The sequence below is a fragment of the Tenebrio molitor genome, chromosome 2, assembly GCF_963966145.1.
Source record: "Tenebrio molitor chromosome 2, icTenMoli1.1, whole genome shotgun sequence".
Lineage (NCBI taxonomy): Eukaryota > Metazoa > Arthropoda > Insecta > Coleoptera > Tenebrionidae > Tenebrio > Tenebrio molitor.
In genome coordinates, this window is record NC_091047.1 from 23,687,730 (window position 1) to 23,709,219 (window position 21,490).

Below are 21,490 nucleotides of genomic sequence, written 5' to 3' on the forward strand. Positions count from 1 at the left end.
CATATTGGAATTGCTGTCCACAAAGGTAATAATTAATTGACAACTGAAATGACGGATCTAATGAGCGATAACCATGATTATACTGAATCACAAAAAACATATGTTCAAATAAAGTTGCAAATTGTAAAAATTGTAAGTTCTTCAGTTACTGAAGGTACCTACAGTTTCCAACAAAGCGAATGAATAGCTAGAAAACAAGGTGATGTTTAACATAGGATAGGAGAAAACTGATAGTTTGAAGTTACTTGATTAAAAATAAGGGAATAGGAGGAGCAGAAGAAGGTGACAATAAAAGTGTGAGATGAACAAGGAGTGGAAGAGTACAGGAGAAGACTGGAAAAAGCAACATTTGAGGAGGAGGACGTGGGAAGATGGCGGCAGAGCTGAAGGAAGTGATCGAGAAAGCGACGACGAAAAAGGAGGTGACAGTAAAGGGGTCAAAAGGGCAGGAAGTAAAAATGGGTGGTGGGACAGAGGATGTGAACATCTGAAGAAGGAAGCGGTAAAGGCGTTGAGAGCGTGGAGGAGAAACAAGATGGACAGAAGCAGATTCCTAGAAGCGAAAAGAAGATACAGGGAGAGGGAGAGATGTAGAGAGAAGAATAAGCAGAGGGGGAAAGGGAGGAGAAAGAGATAAAGTAAATAAGAACAAAGAGGGAGGTGTGGAAATACATAAACCGAGAGAGAAAGAAAAAGGAATCAGTGAACGAGGAAATAACAATGCAAGAATGGCAAGAGTACTTAATGAAACTGGTGGAAGGGAGAAAGGAAGAAGGAGAGGCAGGAACACAATTGAACGAGAAGCAGATGACGCCAAAGGAAACAGAAATCACAGCGGAAGAGGTGAAAAGACAGATGAGGAAGCTGAAAAATAACAAAAAGTTTGAAGCCTGACATTTGCGGATAACATGGTCATTGTGGCAAAGAGTGAGAGAGAAAGAAAGAAATGATTCGGAACCTGGGAAAGTATGTGAGGAAGAAAAAACTGGAAGTGAATCTTGAGAAGACGAAAATTATGATGTTCAACAGGAGAAAGAGAAAGAGTGAGGAGAGAGAGTGGAAATGGGAAGAAAGCAAGATAGAAAGAGTGAGCGAGTTTAGGTACTTGGGCTACACCTTCAACGAGAGAGCCACGGCCAACTTTGAGAATAAATTTAAATGAACATCCGATACAAAATCACATTATATCTTACACTACTTATGCGTTTCGGGGATTCCGTATTGATTTATAAAATAATGCATTAATGTACAAGGTTATTACTTATTATAAATGATCGTCCCATCGCAGCTGGCGTTAAAAACCCACACAAATTTTGGCTGTGCCGCCAGCCTCGCAACGTTAGACAAACTAGCAGAAAGATTTTCAGTACCGCCAGTATCGCCACCTATCGACGATACTACTCTCACTGATGTTATGAGGCTCGCGGCACATTTAACTACATCACCAACGCCAACTGCGATGGGAAAATCGTTTATAATAACCCTGTATACAATTTCACCCGTACATCTAAAGCATTTTTTCAAAATGAATGCGTTAATAATGTATTTACACATCCGAAATCTAGGAACTTTTTTCAGTTGATAGCACACATTGCCGGCAGCAAATTTCCTGTGGTATTCCCCGCTTTTTGCCGTATTTCTGGATAATTCATCTTTAATTGCAATTTCACTTACGAAAAATGACAATTAAAATTAAAAAGATTATTTACTTGAATTCTCATGCCAAACTTAAATAACAAACCTTAACAACAAGTCTCATTACAGCTCTTGGTAGTTGTCGGTAATGTTACCTACAAACAATGCGACCGCCAAGCTTGTCCACTGCATTCACTGATAAGACCGCAACGAGAGGTCCACATCCAGAATCCAGGGTCCAGGGATTGTAATTGAGATATGAAATTCGTTTGTTAACGCTAAATATCGTCCGAAAACTTTAATTAATTCTTCGAAAGTCCGGAGTACCTTGCAGGACAGACAGACATCGAGGGTGGTCGAATCACACCCCCTGACCCTCTCTTACCAGCCCAAGTGCGTACTTGTATCGATAGGTGCCTTATGCACACTACATGCTCCATTAATTAGCTCAAAGCCGCTCTGATTGCAGATCAGCTAATCAAACTTGCTTAATAACGACATAATTGTCGAAACACCGGTCGACCTGTCACACTGTCATCGATCATTTCCGCCGGTGAAACCAAAGCGACTTTCATTTAAAAAAAAACCGTAAATCCAAAAAATAAAACAACCCCGTGAGCTCGCCATAATCTCGACGATCTCCATAGCTGGTGCTAAATATAAAACAAAGCTGACAGAGGAACGGACTGGGTGGATTACGACTGGTTCGGCATGTGTGCTTTATGGCAGCTTTGCACTCTTTGCAATACAAAATTCTTGAGTTTTTTATGGATTATAAACAGGTAAGCGCGCCGTGTTTACGACGCGACCAGGAGGATAGTTATAAAAGTAAATATGGTTTTTATGTACAGCTGACTGGAGTTGCTTATCGTGCATAAATCCGAAAAGAGGACGATGCCGCTTTATCGGGAAAAAATGCTAATTGGAGGGAAGTTATGCGAACGCCGAGTCGGAGAAATTGTTGTTGGAATGTCTTTTTATTTAGACTATACGTTAAAAAGAAGCAAGCGCAACATGAAGAGAGAGTAAACTTTTCTGGTTAAAACTTCGGCTATTCCGGTGCAAGCCGATCCGCGATAGAGAATTTAATGACTTTGTTTCTTATCGCGAAGATTAACGAGTTCCAGACAACAGATTAACGACATTGTCAGATATTAATCTTGGCTAAAGAATGACATATTAGCATTTCACCTTGTAAAGCGTTTTGTTCCCGGAGATTTCCCTCTGAACTACTTTACATAAGATTATTGTTCACCTAGTTTACGGACGTTCGTAAATTTCCGTTCAGTCCTGGAAATCCAACATGGACCCTCCATTAAAGGCGCACAAACGCAACTTAATTACAAACAACTCGTTAAGAATCAAATTACGATTTTGAGCATCTCTTTCTTATCCTGCGCCGTGCTTAATTTCGCACACAATCCCTTCATAATTCTTCCATCAATCCCAATTAACTTATCGCGGACCGATGAAATTTGAACACCTGAACGGGTGATTAATTATCGAGATGGAAACCGACACCGACTTCATTCGAATTCGCTATTGTATTAACGACACAATGAAGCCCCTTTGGTCGGATTTTATAATGTAAATAGCTCCTGTCAAATTGAAACCTAATCTGACTTATTTTCAATCGAGTCACTTGTCTCCCTCGAGGACAACCTTTGCGTGAATAAGGGACGAAATTAAAAATTAATGCCCACGAATTTTAAACAACTCCCCAGACAAGGTCGCCTTTTGGTGGCTTAACGACGCACCGAAAAGATCACAGATACAGGGTGAATCTCAAGTCGAGGGATTATTCCTCCTCCTTCAAATTAAGGCGATTAACGGCAAAACCATTAAGTGGCAAGCAACGCTACATCTTTTCCTTAATTCCTGACAAGCAAAGTTTACTTCAATTCCAAAGAAAACCTCTCATCGAATCAACAATACCTTATAAATAATAAAATACACGAGCTCCGATTTTGATGCTTGATTGTGACTTGTGACCACATTACAAATTGTTGTATTACGTAGGTATCTACTTTAAAAAGTTCTCGCAACAACAAATTTCATAAAAATCCGTTGGCAAATAACCGAGATATGTATTAGGCTCAAAAGGCTAAGGTGGGACACCTGTATATCGTGCAAAGGTATATCAAAATTTATGAATAATATAAAAATATTTGGCTCTTTCTACGGAAACAGAAAGTACCTAACAATGCTAACTCGACAGCTTAGATTTTATCTTGTGCTTTCAAATGATGCTATCATTCATCCAACAAATACGTAACAAAAGTTACAGAACATTGTCGTCATTATCTGCCCAACCACTCAAATTATTTTCAATTAATCTCTGTATTGAAATACAACTGAGTAATTTATCTCACCCTCCGTTTAACATAAATAGATTCAAAAGGGGAATAGGGAAGATTGTCACATAATTAGATATACATCGTGTGATCAAGAAAATTTGTAATCGAGTCAGCTTGGAAACGTCAGTGGCTGAACTGAACGAGTAATTGTCAAGTATAATGAAAAACACAAAGCAAAAATGGCTTAGGAGACAATGTTTAAATTATTTTATTATTAAAAATATTAAACATATTAAATATTTCATTAAACCCCAACCTGTTTAAATACAAACATTGCTAACACGACAAGAAAGTAAGGTTAGGAAGTTGTTTACTGACGTTTCGTGCAAACATGTGTGTGGCTGTGGTTCAAGTTACAACAAAATATTTATATGAATCTGACCAAAAATTTAACTTGTAGTTAATTGTAACGATTGCATTTTGTAACGAATATGTCTAAATAATTAACTGTTTTTAAAGTCTTCACATGCCGTAAACGCGTAAACTTCCGATGCACAATTTAGCATATTAATAGGAAAAGACAGTTTCATCCACAAGGGTGACTCAATTACACATTTTCTTGATACTACAACGAATCGCTTATATTAAAATGAAAATATTTCAACTAGAGAATGCGTAAAGCCACTAGTGCCTAGGCATTGTTAATAATGCCCAACACGTATTAGGAAAAGTAGTTAAAAGCATTCCAGTTTCTCACCCCTGCTTTAAAAATCTCGCTGTCACGCCATTTAAATACTAATCTCCATTGAACTGCTGCAAGAGTAACAATCGACTATCAATTGTTAGAACTGCTATCCAGAAGGATAATGAGAACATTAGCAAAGCTTTTACCTCTTGTTTATAAAATGTGTGTTCAAACAAAATGTGTGGTCAGGTGGCCTACTTTTGTTTCCGTATGGCGTAGCTTCATTGGCCGTCAAATATTTTGTACAATGGGAAGTGTAGAACGAAAGTGTGTATTTAACATTTTGAATCCACGTGAAAAGCTTTGCCGAGGTGACCAAAATTTTACAATCTGGAAGTGGTATAGGATCTAGAAAGAACAAAGGAAAACTTGTCACTTTTTTCTGAAGGACAATACTATCAGGATACTTTGAGGATACATTTAAATGAACACCCGATATTAAAGTATTGTATCCTGATGTATTGTGGGTTGCATTTTCTATTCCGCCGGGCTCATGATCACTCGTGAAATACCCTGTAGATTAGCCTCCAGATGGCGTCAAAATCGAAACCTTGTGGTGACGAATTCTCCTCTGGAACCACTAGTAACACCGCTGTTGGAATGAAAATTTTATTTTTGGAAGTAGAATATCTTCATCTTGGGCCGTGATCGACTTTAAGATCATCAAGTACTCGTACCTACTAAAAAAAGCCGCAAATAATTGACTTACGGGCCTATTCTGTAACTCGTCTGTTAATTTTAACCATCCGCTAATAAATTAATTTTTAACAACCGGTTATCTACAAATAACCAAAATTCTATTCTGTAAGACAAATTATTAACGGGTAGGTTAAAAAGCATTATTTTAGCGGCTAGGTTATTTTGAAGAATGAAGTCAGGCACGGAAGCGTACAAATACATATGGCAACGTCGCAAATCACTGTCAGCTGGAGGAACAACAGTCATAATTATTTGCAAAAATATACCTAACCTCAACTAATAGTTACAGACTACATTGGTATGGGCACAGACTTCTCAAAAACGTGAAACTGAAATTAAAAATCGACCGGTTTTTGTTCTATTTTCAAAACTCAACAGTTTATGATTTATCGAATTGTTGCATTACTTTTGCCCCTCACTGTATAAATGAAAGTAATTGGTAATTGGTACCACTTTTACGACAACCTTCGTTAAGCGGCAATAAACCACTCAAGGAATCAAAAGGTCGTTTTAAATATCGATAGATGCACTTTAGGTATCAACTCAAATACGTTAATCTTGCCCATTGTAGCTTGAGCTGTGAGGGATGCGCAAAGTTGAATAAAAAGGTCAGATAAAGAGGTCCTGGAAGCGGCAAAGAAATGCGACAAAATTAGTGAAGGGGCTGTAAGACCACTGCGCATCCGGTTCTTACAGCTCAAGCTACAATGAGAAAGCTGTACAGGGTGATTTATCTTTTACCGCCGGTGGCAAAATTACCCTTAAGAATTGAGAAAAATGTATGGAATTGACAGATTTGATTTGTCGAAAAATGTATTTACGAGTAGGTACATTTGTCGCCTTCATTCCAGTTCATGCACCAAAAGAATATTCATTGCGAATGCCATTATAATTTAGGACCGTTTTGACGTAAGTTAATTTTTAACGGCTGGGTATGACCACCCGCTAAAAATTAGCAATTTGAGTTAAATTTTAACAACTTTTGGTTAAAATTTTGGCTTAGAGAATAGCGCAATGGGTTAAAATATTTTAACCGTTCTTTTAACGTTTAACTTTTAACCAAGTGTCTTACAGAATAGGCCTGTTAATCGCACAACATGTCGGTATCCCGGCGTAACTTTTACATTCACAAATTAAAAATGTAATCCGCAAATAGAAACGGTTACAGAATTACTAGGCAGCGTTGTACCCTCAGGTAGATTAATGTTCAGATTGTAAATTATTCTAAAGTCAAATGTAAGGAAAGTTATCATAAAATTACTGCATAAACAAACCAACTGTATGAAAGATCTCTCTATTGCTGCACCGAGGCAAATTCATACAATTGTACTGCATACACGATTCTAGCAAACATTACAGAATTATAAACTTCATGTAAATAAGCTGCTTCAACGATATTTATTCTGCATGTATGCAGGGAGAACTATCTTTCTCTTGAATTATCGAAAACTAATATTTAGAGTCATGTCAAATACTAAGTAAAGAAACATATATTCTGTGCTAACATACAGAGTGCTTTATTTACCAATTGACAAGTGACCACAAAAAGTTAGCATGTCTTTTTATGTGTTGCTGTAAAGAACATTGAACTTAAATTTAGATTATTAAAAGCATAAGTTAACACATTGTACTAAGTCATCTTCAAATGCTTGTTGCCGTTTTTGCAAATTCTTACACGGATTTCTTAACACTATACAGGGTTATTCACGAAAGGGGTACTTCTGAATTTTTATTTTTCCACAACCAACAATACCAATGGCAGTAACTACTAAATCAAATGTGTTATTTCTTTTAAATTAGAAATCAAAGTAAGTTGGATAGATTTGTGAGAAATGTCAGATTGGCAGATAACCTGTATTTAATCAAAATTCTACAAATAAATTAACAAATTAAGTTAATGTAAAAGGTGTTCGAAGTGTCTGCCATCGGTTCTAAACATCCGCAGCGGTGACAGAATTCTACACTCCGTGAATAGGGAGCATGTCAGTCTTTTCGTCGTTATTGTAAAAACAAATTTTTCAAATTGACAAAAATTTTTTGCTTTAACGTCAAAGAGACAGGACCGGACAGATATTGTTGCAATGTGTATAATGGGTTGCGACAAAAAGAAGTTCAGAAATACCCCTCTCGTGAATAACCCTGTATGTATTCTTTAAATAGGGGAACAAAAAAAAATCAAGAGTCAAATCAGCTGACCACAATGTTCTATTTATCAATTACCCTGTGAAGAACTGTGAGCAGTAACTAAATCTTGTTGGAAATAGCCGTTTGATTAGTCCTTGGTATGTTAGAGCCCAAAGAGCTGCATTAAAGAAAATGGGGCCCATAATTTACCTTCTAGATGTTGCAGCCCAGAAGCCAATTTTATTCGGATGCGATGGCACCTCGATAACACTATGGCGATTACATGCTGACCAAGTTCTACGGGGTCATTATAAATGATTATCTCCTCGCAGTAAGCGTTAGTGACGTAGTTGAATGTGCCGCAAGCTTTATAATATGAGTGATACTAGCATCGCCGATAGCCAGCGCTGCTGGCGGTAGTGTAAATTTGTCTACTAGTTTGTCTAACGTTGCGAAGCTAGCGGCACATCCCAAATTTGTGTGGGTTTTCAACGCCAACTGCGATGGGACAATCATTTATAATGACCCTGTATATGGAACTAGAAAAATGAAACCACGCCTCATCAGCACAAGAGTAATGCATTGCCACTATTCTGTAAATTTTTATACCAAAGGTAAAATTGTATTCGTGGAAAAACATCAGGATGTAGAAGATGTTGAACCAAGGAATATTTGTAAGGGCCTAAATGAAATCTTTTCTTTAGTTCACCTCATTATCTTTAATAAAATAATGTCAAAATAATTTTCATTTTCATCTTTATTAACAATAACTGAAAATTTCTCAAATGATATTAGCATGAGTTTTGGTATTGATAAGTGTAAAACGCAATCAATATGTCGCGGTCATTACGAGAATTTAGAATATGTAACTAAAGAAGGAGAAATCATTAAAAATTTAAATAAAGGAGAATTTTATAAATATTTAGGTATTAATCAATCAAATCATATTCAACATTCAATTATAAAAGAAAATTTAGAAAAACAATTTTATTTAAGAATTAAATCTATTTTAAAATCAAAATTAAACGGTAATAATTTAATTAAAGCAGTTAATACATATGCTGTTCCATTGTTGACCTATTCTTTTGGTATTATAAAATGGTCTAAAACTAATTTACAGAATATAAATATTCAAACTAGAGTTCTCTTTACAAAATTTTGTAAACATCACCCCAAATCTGCTATTGAAAGATTTAATTTACCACGCGAAAATGGTGGTAGGGGTTTTTCAAATCTAGAAATTCTACAACATAATCAAATTGCTTCACTAAAAAATTATTTTCTCAATAGAGCTCGTGATAACACTTTTTTTAATGCTTTGGTTTCAGCGGATAAAGCTTTAAATTTAAGTGATAATATAATTTCAGATATTGTTGAGCCAAATATACCTGACACTATAGCAAATATAAAACAAAAGTCTTTACATGGGAGATATTTTAAAGAGCTAGAACAGCCAGAAATTAATATTCAAGCTTCTCATGCATGGCTTAAAAAATCAAATATTCATCCTGAGACTGAGGGTTTTATATTTGCAATACAAGATCGTGTTATAAACACAAGAAATTATAAAAAACACATATGCGGTTTACAATCGATCATTGATAAATGTAGGATTTGCGGAACTGAAGGGGAAACCATTGAACATATCATTTCTTCTTGCACCGTTTTGGCTCAAAGGGAATATAAAAAACGTCATGATATATTCGCAAAAATTATACACATGAATTTAGCAGTTAAATTCAATTTATTAAAGGATATACAACCACATTACATTTATAAACCAGAAAGTTGTTTAGAAAATGACAATTACAAATTATATTTTGATCGTATAGTTTTAACTGACATTCACATTCAGCATAACAGACCAGACATTATTATTTTAAATAAACAACAAAAGCAAGCATATCTTTTAGACATAGCTGTTCCAAATTCACACAATATAACACAGACATATAATACAAAAATTAATAAATATTTAGAACTCTCCGTTGCTATGAGAAATCTTTGGTGTTTAGAAAAAATTTCGATTTTACCATTTATAATTTCAGCAACAGGAATAGTACCCCAATCTCTTTTTAAAAATTTAAACATTTTGGACTTAGAGAACACATTGGTGGTTGAAATTCAAAAAGGTATATTATTATACGCATGTCACATCGTGAGGAAATTCCTTAACATTGACACAGAACATAAAACACAAAAAAGTCAAAATGCGGAGGCGAGACGCCGGTAATTATGTTGATAAGCACTGCACTATTACTTGATAGTATTATCCGTAATAGTGTATGTACTCCGGCAAAATTGCCGTGCCGCCGGGTGGAGGTGGGATACGAGATTCATGTAAAAAGACAACAAATCTGTATCTATTCATTTGCATATTATTTGTGAAGATGATAATTCCGTTGTCTTTAGTTTATCCCCTTTGGTATTTCTTATTGGATTAAAATCAAATTTTCTCAATTTGAACTAATACGGGACATATTTTTTCTGTGGGCATAAAATAATTTTGAAGCAAAATGCGACTTGCGTGTGTTTCATAACATTAAAAGAATGTATAAAAAATATACAGCATCACAGTTTTAAAAATGATGACTGTAATATCTAACTTAATAACGTCCTGGGTATGCATTCATATCTGGCGTGCTGAACAGAAACCTTTTCTTAATGGCTTTTACATTAAAACCACTAACCACTCTCGGTACTTATTCTGTACGTAACTAAAAAAAGTTTTCTATTAAAAAAATATGTATATATTTTAACATGTAATCATTAATTCAACAAATAATGGTCAGAGATAATGGTTTGTTGACAATATTGTGTGATAATATTTCGTGTCGCGATACGCATCCCCGAAGAACAATGCTTCATCCACAAAAAATCTCCTCAGTCAAGTTGGCATTTTAATAAATTCGGCAACAGCATGTGACAACGCATGTAACCGGAAACCGGAAGTGTTTCGTTGGGGACACAATGCGGAAAGGGATTTGATCAAGTTCGGGTCGGGTCAAAGCAAACCGAGAACATCGTTACTTTCCACTTGCTCGCTCCATTTTTAAAGACAATCACATGCTTAATTGAAGCATTAACAATGACGTCAGCTTCGACACGAGTTAAAAATTTATTCCATCGGATCATCCCGATAAAATAAGGGGAATTCCCCGAAGACCATGTTTTTCCCTTCCGCCATCTGGAACGTGCCGAGTTTAACGATAAAAATAGATTTTCCGATAACTTCACTCGGTTAACGAAAAAAAGAAAACAAATTAAGTCCGACTCTTTTCTAGTTAAATTGTTGCATTTGTGTCACATCGTGACTGCTATGACAACGAGTAATGGAAAATTTATTTTGTTTTTTCCCGAGAGAGTAATATTTCACCCAGAGAAATGCATGTTTGGTTCAGAATAAGAATTATTTGTAGGGAAAACGTTATGGACTATACCAAATACATGTATTTATTTTATTTTACTAAATTAATTAATTACAATGTTGTAAATAAACATTCTCTTAAGTAAGAAGCAAAGTTAGGTTGACGCCATTGTTCCACTCTCTTAATCCTATTACTATAAATTTATAATTGTCTTAGTTTAATACTATGAACTATCACAACAGAAAACTTATGCTCAATTATGCAATGTCCCGCTCTCCAACTGCACTCCGGGTGAGTTTACACCCACTTGACGTTGTGCTCATGTGGAAATATCGATTTTCCGGGCGTAATTGTTTATGTGTAATGTAGAAAGAATGCATTATGCTGGTCGTTGGAGGTTTTCTTTTTTGACTGGACGTACTGTTGAATGTTGGTCGTCTGGTTTACAATGCAGTCTTCAAATAATAGAGGCAATCGCAAAGTAATAAAAATTATATTATACTCTCCAAGCACATAAATGTATAACATGCACAGCTCATAACAAATTCTATTACATATTTTATTCATAAATATTTTATTGTGTAGTAGCAGTTGTTACATTATTATTGCAGCAAATCTGAATGCAAATGAGTGACGTTAATTACGATAATACTCAAAGAACTTTAAACAATACAATTTACATTGTTTAGACAATCTAATACAATCAAGATAGATGATTTAAAAATATGAATACTCGAACGAATGTGGGTATCATCCACATTTATCAGATCATTAAAACAGTCTTGTGTCTAATATTTTAATAATTTATACTATGTAATAATTCAGCTATAATGTAACAAGTGGTATAATTATCGTCGATGATGTACTGAGCTGGAGATTTCAACTAATCCACAGGATTCGTTGAATGTGCTGCTCAGGTTTCACGAGTCATAACATCGATTATTGATCATACCAAGAGTTTAGAAATGAATAAATGAGTAACCTTTATATCTATGAACAAAAAGCACTGGCTTACGAACTAACGGATTTATTAATTACTGATTGCTTCTTTATTTCAGAGACATCTCCCTAACAATTAGTAGGTAGGTATATCTTTTTTCAGCTTACTAGTGGAAATTAAAGAAACATTCTTAGCTATTACATTTGACAATTGTTGTTAGCAAGTGGAGCAAATAAGGTTGTTTGTTATATTATTGCTGCGATATCTTCTTATACATTCTCAGTTCAGCCAAGCAAAATCGTTGAAAAGGATCATATGACACAGGGATATTTCTAGAAAATCTGACACAAATAACACAACAGGTTAGGTCCCATTTTAAAATAGCAAAATACTTTTTACATTAATAAGAATGGGTAATTTACCAGCTTTATTGCCAAACACGACCCCACTGGTAAGCAAATTTTTTGGTGAAATGTCAAAGAAACGTCAACGATACGCTGTTGTCAACCTAGAAAACAACTTTTCGATTTCGGCAAATTTTACAGACGTTTACTGTAATTGCAACCAAGAATTATTCCAGAATAAGTAATAAAATGGGTTTTACCATTGAAGATAAAACATTGATTTTTTATGATTTTTAATAAATTTTTTGAGAGGTAGGCAACCAATAAAACGACTGTGCATGGCAAGTATGTATACATATCCGTACGAGTCAAGCTCAAACAAAAGATGACGTAGCACATTCTAAACTAATTTTTCTTCAAACGTCCGTAAATTATGACATTATCCTGCCGCATTGATAATGCTAAAGTGTCACTTCATTGTCATGGCATCTAACGAGCTGACGAGCGGCAGATAAAGTTATTATCTCCGCTGAGAGCGGCAGATAAAGTTATTATCTCCGCTGAGGGCGTCCGTGAAGTTATTATCTCCGCTGACGAGCGGCAGTAAAGTAAACTAGCTAAATCATTTCAAATTCCTACCTGGTCTCTTAACATGTCTTAAATAATTTGTTATGAAGGTTTGAAGAAAAAATAGTATATGTCATTCGGAGCAAAAATGGTTTTATGTGCTTTGGCTGGTTTGTCTGCCTCACTGCGTTCGGCAGCCAATCTACCAGCCGCAGCACATAAAACTTCATTTTTGCTCCTCATAACATAATATACTACGGGATGATCAAGAAGGACTGTTTAAGTTGGTAACACTGGATCGTATTTTAAATCGTATAACAGGAGTAACTTCCGGTTGTTGGTGGCTTGTCATTGTTAATGCTTTACCTATATCAGATAGTTGTCAAATAAACCAACAAAACATATCCAGTTGCAGTGTTATAAATAAACGAATTAAAAAAATGTCTTAATTGTACTGCCAACTTAAACAGTCCTTCTTGATCACCCCGTATTATAGACACAGAGTTACATTATTGACTAATAGTAAATACGTTTTTGTTATTACATACATAATAGAGTTTGGTGTAATGGGAAGACCTACATTTTTTATTCACTAGTAGCTACTGCCTGGAACATCATAATATTCATAATCATAATCACAATTTCCCAAACATTTTTTCATCCCATTCTATTATAATAAGCCAAACTAAATTCTGGGATTTATTTTTAATTTTTGTTGTTAACAATGTCGAAACGTATTTCCTATTTTATTTTTAAACTCAACAGTTATCAATACTAAAATTAATTTGAAATCAAGATCATCGGGTTCGCTCGTATTGTTCCAAAAAATGCGAAATGATTGCTTTAATTGATAACCACAAAATTTCAAATATTAATTTCATTTGCATATTTTCTGACAAATAAAATCTGTTAATAATACTCGAACGCATTTATTGTACAAAAGTAAACATTTTATGTGGTTTCAGTTATTCAAACTCCATGTTATTTCAGTTAGGTACAAAAACAGATGCTTTAATTAAAGAAATTTTATTTTTATTTTATCGTGTACGAGTATTTAATAAGTTTCATATAAGTTCTCAACTGACAACCAAAACATAAACGTTACGCGGTAACTTTTCAAATACTGATTAAACTAAGAAAATCAATCTTGATTTTATTTGCTTGGTCATGCTGTACCCAATAAAAAATTACATAAAAGCGAAAGTCCTCTTGGGTTGGTCTTTTATCGGTTCGAACATGGCAACTTCTCTTTCATTAAGTCTTCCTCAACTTCATCCATATTAAACAGATTAGGTATCATTATTGTTCCATCCATGTTAGATACTCATTCTAGTGTCTCTAAGCGAAATCTTAGAGAACTACTTGTACGAAAGTGTCCCTCCACTTTCTCCGTTCCCTGCAAATGTTTGCTCTTAAATAGGGTCGTTGATTTAATCAAACAATCTTGTGTAAACATTTTTTCCGAGCTAGTTAGTGACAAGCTCTAATTTATTTCCAGCAATCATAAAAAATTCATACAGTGTTCTCCGGTTCTTTTATTTCTATCAACACGCATCACTACCACTGCAACGTTTGCAGCGAAATTGTATATTTGCAAAAGCAATAAATCGTCTCTCAACTTACTGGCACTTCAGTGTCCCGTTCCACATTTTCCTTGAAAATTGCATTCATTGACCGCCCTTTTCGTCCATAATTTAATAAGTCTGTTGCTGTGGCGTTATTCGCAACGAGATGTCAATGCAATATTTGCACTTTTGATTTTCTGAAACATAAAATACTACACCGAAACCCTGTACAGTGTTATCTGCGGCGGTTTTGCGATCGACCAAAATAACAAAAGGAGTAAAAAAACGCAGAATTGTGCTAGTTTGTAAAGGCTATTTTTATTTTGTCGGTATTCGACGCTCACCCTCGTCACGTGACAATTTCTGCGGGTCGCCCTCGTTGTGTCATTTGTCGAGAGTTCAAAAAATAATTATTTCATGGCAACAAAGCAGGGAAAGTTCCTACAGGAACGTTTTAAATTACGTCAGCGGAGATAGGCGAAGATTTTTTGTTTCATTTCTTTCCAGATGTGTTAATGGGTTGTGTGCGAACGTGTTCAGTGATTTACATTTAAATTAGATTTAAAATTTAAAAATAAATTCATTTGTACACTGAAACTTACGAGGTGGCCTAAAAGCAAACGATTAAAATTATCAAATTAATTACTACTGATAATGATAATAATAAATCCATTACGTATTTATAATTTGTAGCATATAATGAAAGAAAAGTAAATGGTGACAACAGAAAAACGATCGAAGTAAATATCTTTTGCTGAACAGCAACCACGACGGAAATTAAATTTAATAAATCGAATTATTTCTGGATAGGATCCACTTGACTTCACATGTTATGATGATATAATTGATATATTCTTGTAATTAAGAAAAAAACTCTGGAAGACATAACACATCGAAATAAACAGAATATTATGAAATCCAAACAAACGAAACAAAAACAAATGCCAACTAACGTTCCAAAGAAATCATGTTTCAAAAGCACGCGACAATCACATAGTTATTTTTATGTCGTGAATTCTACGTTCTCCAAGATATAGTTCTCTCGGGTAAATATTTTCTTTAATAAAATAACAAGCTCTTATTTAGTTGTTTCTGTTTCTCCTAAAATCATTTATTTTATTTTATTTCTATTCTTTTAAAAATAGAGATTATTGATATTTTTTGTAACAACTGTACCTACAGTTCTTTTTCTTTTGTTTGATTTTCGCCAATGAAATAGGTATCGCTTTAAGAAGCCACTAGTTTGGAATTACCCATATTTCTAGTATGTACAATCGCGGACAGAAAAAAGTAGGACAATACTTTTTCGCTAATGTAAGTCTGTTTACTCTTTCTATAGTTACTATTAAAATATTTATTTGTTTTAGTAAGCCCGGTTTACTCAACTTAATTTTCGCTAAATTTCTTACTAAGACTTGTCCTACTTTTTTCTGTTCGCTACTGTATCTTCAATAAGTGAATAAACCGAAAATGTGATTAAACATTTTAAATTTATAAAGTCCAATTTAGCTTACATAATTCCATTCCGAGCCAGATGCTTCTAAAAGCTCTAATGAATCGAAACATGAATAGCCGCAAAAACGCTTTAAAAACAGAGAATCACAAAACCTTACGAGTACTATGAATAAAAGAGCCAAAAAACACTTTGTGTGCAACCGTACGCGAAATGTGCACTTCGCGTGCCTAGAGCAGGCCGCGAAATTGAATTTCGCAGCCGTTGCCTTGACGACGGCCGTAAAAGTAAAAGTCATTTCAATATTTATTTATTATCACAATTACAACACATCTATCTCTATATTTGCGGTGTGATCTTAGAAAATCTGGATTGGGTACAGTTAAAGTTTGATTTATGCCAGTTTTTATGTCAGGAACGGCCGCTATTAGTACAGAATTTTCATCCGGTTTGAAGTTCCCGCCAATTTCAAATGGAGTGGTCACCTTATGAATGACGAGTCGGTAAAAACGATCCCCATTATCAATCTAAAACAGACACGTATGAATTTTTCACCGGTCAAAAAGGCAAATATGTATCTAGTAACTAGTAACATATCCTGAATCCTGAATGGCATCAACAGACATTTTGGTTTATTTGTCTCTTCGCACGGCATCTGATATTTCCACGATTAAAATAACTTAAAAGGGAGCAGACGATAACAACTTATAACAGAATTTAACATTTACCTGCCACAATAAATAAATTCCAGTAAATAGGTAAGCCAATGCAACATTATTCGACACGGTTTTCACATTCTTCTTGTTACATCAGTCTCAAAGTCACTGTAACATTTTTTATAGTGCTGTTTCGATTTTTCAGGTTTCAAATGCGACACTGCACAATTTATAATATTTTTTTAACTCTGGATGAGTACACGGAACAAGAGCTGCATATTTGCTGTATAATCTTACAAATTCTGGATTGGTGACAGTAAAAGTTCGTTTTATGCCAGTTTTTGTGTCAGGAACGGCCACTATTAATACAGAATGTTCATGCTTGATGTCATCGATAGACATGGCGACATGTAGGCCGACTTTATTTTTATTGACAGTGAAGGAAATTTTATTTGTTCATTTTATAATTACAAAATTTCGGGTTGCACACAAAATTTTGTGTACACCTTGGCTACGAAATCCTTTGACGACCTCGAGATTGTCTTGTCTCGGCCGCAAAGCGGCCTTGACGACAATTTTTCTCTCGGTTCGTCAAAGTAGGATTTCGCAGCCTTGCTACACAAATAACTATTAAACACACAGAGTCGCAAAAACTTGTAAGAAAACTAAGAGTGAAAACCAAGTGAAAGTAAAAGTCAAAGCAAAAACCATGTAACGTACTTATAATTAGAAAAATTGTTCAAAACGTCAGCCGGGATTTCTAATAATTTCTAATACTATAATAATATCAGAAACTAACTGCCAGGTACTTGTTGACGGGTTTTTTTCCACAGTCTCTAGAGTTTGGGGTTCGAGGTCTAAAACTCGTGGCGTACGCTCTGGACCCCTGTTCACACGTCTCGGTCGAAAAGTACCATTCTTCCGTAGACGCTGTACAACAGCCCGAACTGTTTGCGAATGCGGAGCGGAATACCACGCGCCGGAAACTTTTCGCAAATTTTATACCATATCGGTCATTTCATTATTGCTATAATTTTCCATGATAATGACACACTGAGACGCAAACGATAGCCGAGGGAACACTGAAAGCAACTACTAGAGGTACTAGCGCCCGCGATAACAAAACTTTTGGCATCTTTTTTGAGTTGCACTCGATAATTTTTTAATCTTAATATTCGTCCTAACGTGATGTCACTGATATCAGTGGCGTTCTCAACTTTTGTGCTTAAACTGTACATGGTATTTCTGCCCTCATGGGGATCTATAGCGCAAAAGTAAAGGCACGTGATTTTCACAATTGGTCTGAAGATCCTAAGGTTTCAATATTGTGATGTATTTCGATTTCACACTGTAAATTAATATTCAATTTTTTTTAAATTCAAAGTGAAGTATCTGAAAAAATTTCCCCTGTAACCTACTACTTTACTACATATTTAAAATTTTGTTCCCTATAGGCTGACACGAGAGACAAACTTATTAAAACTTTTCGCGAGGACTCGGTATTTATCCGGTTGTGAGTCTTTACTCAGAACGAGATAATTTTATATTACCGACTAAATGAAAACATAAATCACAGTTTTACCAGTACCGTTTTTTTTTTTTTTTTTTATTCAACTTATTTATCTTGCTAATTAATTGTATTAATTTTTATGTATTTTTCGATAAGGAGTGTATCCTTCAGCTTTGATATGAATAAACGCTAGCTATCACAGAATACAAAAATATAACTCTAAATCTCAGAGAAGCTAGATTTCTGTAATAATTTACAATGCTGACAGCAACCCATTTCAGTTTGGAAATCTATGACAATTTCTGTCCATATCACTTACATACTTTACAAATCGATTGCATTTATGATAAATTGGTTACCAGAATAAATCATTAAAGAAAATTTTAAATTTAAAATTGAAATTAAAACATAAAAACATTTCTTGCGTTCGTTTCGTTCAACAGTCAATGAAAATTTTGTTTTCTATGTAATACACTGTGAAACTATAATAAACAAACGAATGATGGCATTCCTTATTGTTTCAACAAACTCTAATAAAAAATAAATGTAACTGCAAGCTCCGTCCCAGAGGTATCACTCGATCGCGTTGTCAGTAACTTGCCAGTACTTATTGGCTGAAACCACACAATATCTACTTCTTGAAGACAGAAAGAAGCAGCACTCTATACGATCTCCTTGATCTTTCGGCTTAGATTTCAATGACCTTGAAGAGTTTTTAATGGGTATTTCAATAGTTATTTTAATAATAAGTGAAGGACAGAGAATAAAATGATGGGAATAAGTAGGGCAGGTTTTACTATTTTGAGATGTTTACATTTAGATAAAGGATAACAGGAGGAAAAGACCATCTTTTCATTCCTTCCGCAGAAGCTGAAGCATTTCTCGCTTTTTCAACCACATTGATAGGGATGGAGGATGGTGGGATGTAGTTAGGGATGGGTTCTTCAGAAGAATAGGTAGGTATTGAGGGGGGTGGAAATCTGACCCGGCATATCTGTGATATAATACACGTTTTTTGCATAGGTCAAGACGTAATTTGTGAGAAAATTCTGGAAAAAAACCAATACCATCTCAGGCGGCCCCCGGACTCGAAACCGGGACTTCCCGAAAGCAAAGCGCAAGCTCTAAGCGCTTGGCTACAATGCTCCATTTTCAGCAAAGATGAATGAAAGTTAAAAAGAAATTCACACAAGTAGTTCATTAAATATATGATACATACACATGTTTGAATGCTTTTATAAAGATATTTTGCGGAGCAATAAAATATAATACATAAATATCAATGAAATTTTACTTATACCTTATACTCTATTATGTCGAGACCTTGAATTGACTGTTTTTTTTTAATTGAAAGAGAAATGACAAAATATGACAAAAAATAATTGCAAAAGTAGAAATAAATAATATGTTATTTATAAACGCATTGTTATACAACGAAAGCCAAACAAAATCAATTGTAGAATACATTTTAGAGGTTATATCCGTTGACGTGTAGTATGCTTGCAACTCATTGGTTGAATTAGGCGGCTTTTATGAAACGCCAAGTAGAGTACAATACATTATCACGGAACAACATGAACTAAGTCGAGAATAATAATTATGTAGTTGTGTAAATTAGCCTGGAATTCTCTTCTTCTAACGTCACCGGTTTGTCTGGCATTCATAGATCTTGTCATTGAATATAACTGAAAATAGCTTTTTTTTACTTTGCGTTCGTACTGATGCTATTACGATACTGTTTTGCGTATCGTAATAGGAAAAGGCGTATATAATAATAATACTAAAAACAGTGAAATTTAATTTTTTAATGTTGACGGATACTGTGGTATCGCGGCAGACCGCAGACGTGACCTTGAGTGGAATCCTTCAACTTTATTATTAAATTTTTTTTTTATTGAAAAAGTGGCAAAGTAGAAAAAATACTGTATGACATCTCGTTTATAAAGCATTTTATCGCACTTACTCCTTTAGGGCACTCCTCGCTACGCTCGTCGTGCTCTAAACCCGTGCGTGCGATAAAATGCACGTATCATAATATACTATTATGTTTGTTTCCTGAGATAGGTACATAACGTGCAAAGTGGTATATAACTAAATATATAAACTTTCCCGGTTATATACCTAACTTGACATCTGTCAAAGAATACTTCAAAATTTACAATGAATTAATATTTTTTTAAACTTTGCCCAAACGGACACGAAAAATGTTATTCAATATTCGTGCGCTGTCACTTTTCAGGTATTCGGCTTCTTTTGCATCACTTGGCTGACGCCTCGTGTTTCCAATTTCGGCCTCATACCTGAAAAGTGATCTGACAGCGCTACTTTTTTGTAAATAACTATTCTTCCATGTGTGTCGATGTGCTGTTCACATTACTTCAACCGCCACTATGATTTTAATTGTTGTCGCTACATCAAGCTGGTGGCCTCTTTGTACACAAAAGTCACGAACTTGCTTCCATACAGAGACCTTGTATGTATTTTGAGAGGTTATAGAAGTTGAATTAAAATCAAAAACCACCCACCAACTGAATCATTTTAAAATAATACAGTGTTGCTGGGTTTTTGACTTTGACAACAATTACTGCTTCATCAGTTCCTTCTTTTGATCTCCCGCAAAACCGCAAATTAACACTTGATGGCTCTTTTAACACAATTTTTTGAAATTGAAAAATTGTACACAACACGACACTGTAATGTCGTTGTTTTATTTAATGGGTGAGGCGACACTCCGTTTTGTTCCCTTAATTATGGATCAAGTACATTCTTAATTTTCTTTTAAATATCTTGTCAGTTTAAAATGTCAAACACAAAATTCCATTTTCTAACCGAATCTATTTCGTGCTGGTTTTAATTTCCTGAGGAAATTTACCTTCTGTAATATTGTGTTCTTTTTTGCTACCGTTTGTTTTCGACTCATGGTATTTTCTTATCAAAAGAACTTGACAGTAAATTTCCGGAAATCCAAATCAGCACTTAATAGATAATAATTATTATCATATGAAAATCTACTTCCTCTTTACTTTCATTTTATTTTATCTTTGAAATTTTTTGTTACATAATTTACCGTTAAAAAATATTCAGTTGAATAGATTTCATTACTAACTACTCCAAAACATTCCCTCATGACATTTCATAGGAGAATTGTGGTTCTACGTTCAAGGCCCTAAGAACGAACCTACAAATTAAATGTTGCTATTTTAAAGTTTTACAATTAATTTCGAACAACAAATTGCAAGAAAAAAATTTGGGTAATTGGGTAAAACCCATTAGTAAAGCAAGTAAATAATCTGATAGAATCGAATCGAAATGATAGCTTTGCTTGAGCTGGTTGAATATCAATGCAGCGGTTACTTGTTCGGTGCAGCTTTCCCGAATGCAATTGATTGAATCGTTCCAATTCGAAGTCGGCCAACCCGACCCCATATATCATCCCCTTTATGTTACCGCACACGTAGAAAAAAGGTAGATAAAGCTATTGAGTTTGCAGTATAAGACCTTTAAAGATGTCTAACATTTTTATCAGTTTATAGAAAAACGAAATCGGATAAGAAACAATAAACTTCTTCTTACACCACTAAAAATTC

At 34.7% G+C, this 21,490-nt stretch overlaps 1 protein-coding gene across 1 annotated transcript; it reads left to right on the plus strand.

The window, feature by feature from the left end:
- The first annotated feature begins 301 nt into the window (after positions 1–301).
- LOC138122772 (cylicin-2-like) lies at positions 302–875 on the plus strand. The gene is made up of 2 exons (XM_069037070.1): positions 302–502; positions 558–875. The coding sequence occupies exons 1-2, from the start codon at positions 302–304 to the stop codon at positions 873–875; spliced, it is 519 nt and encodes a 172-aa protein (XP_068893171.1).
- The last annotated feature ends 20,615 nt before the right edge of the window (positions 876–21,490 follow it).

What these genes read in the sequence shown, in the direction of transcription:
- LOC138122772 (XM_069037070.1), top strand. Translation starts at nt 302, where the DNA reads ATGAACAAGGAGTGGAAGAGTACAGGAGAAGACTGGAAAAAGCAACAT. An exon ending in AACATCTGAAGAAGGAAGCG is followed by an intron (nt 503 to 557) that starts GTAAAGGCGTTG and finishes GCAGATTCCTAG; the next exon opens with AAGCGAAAAGAAGATACAGG.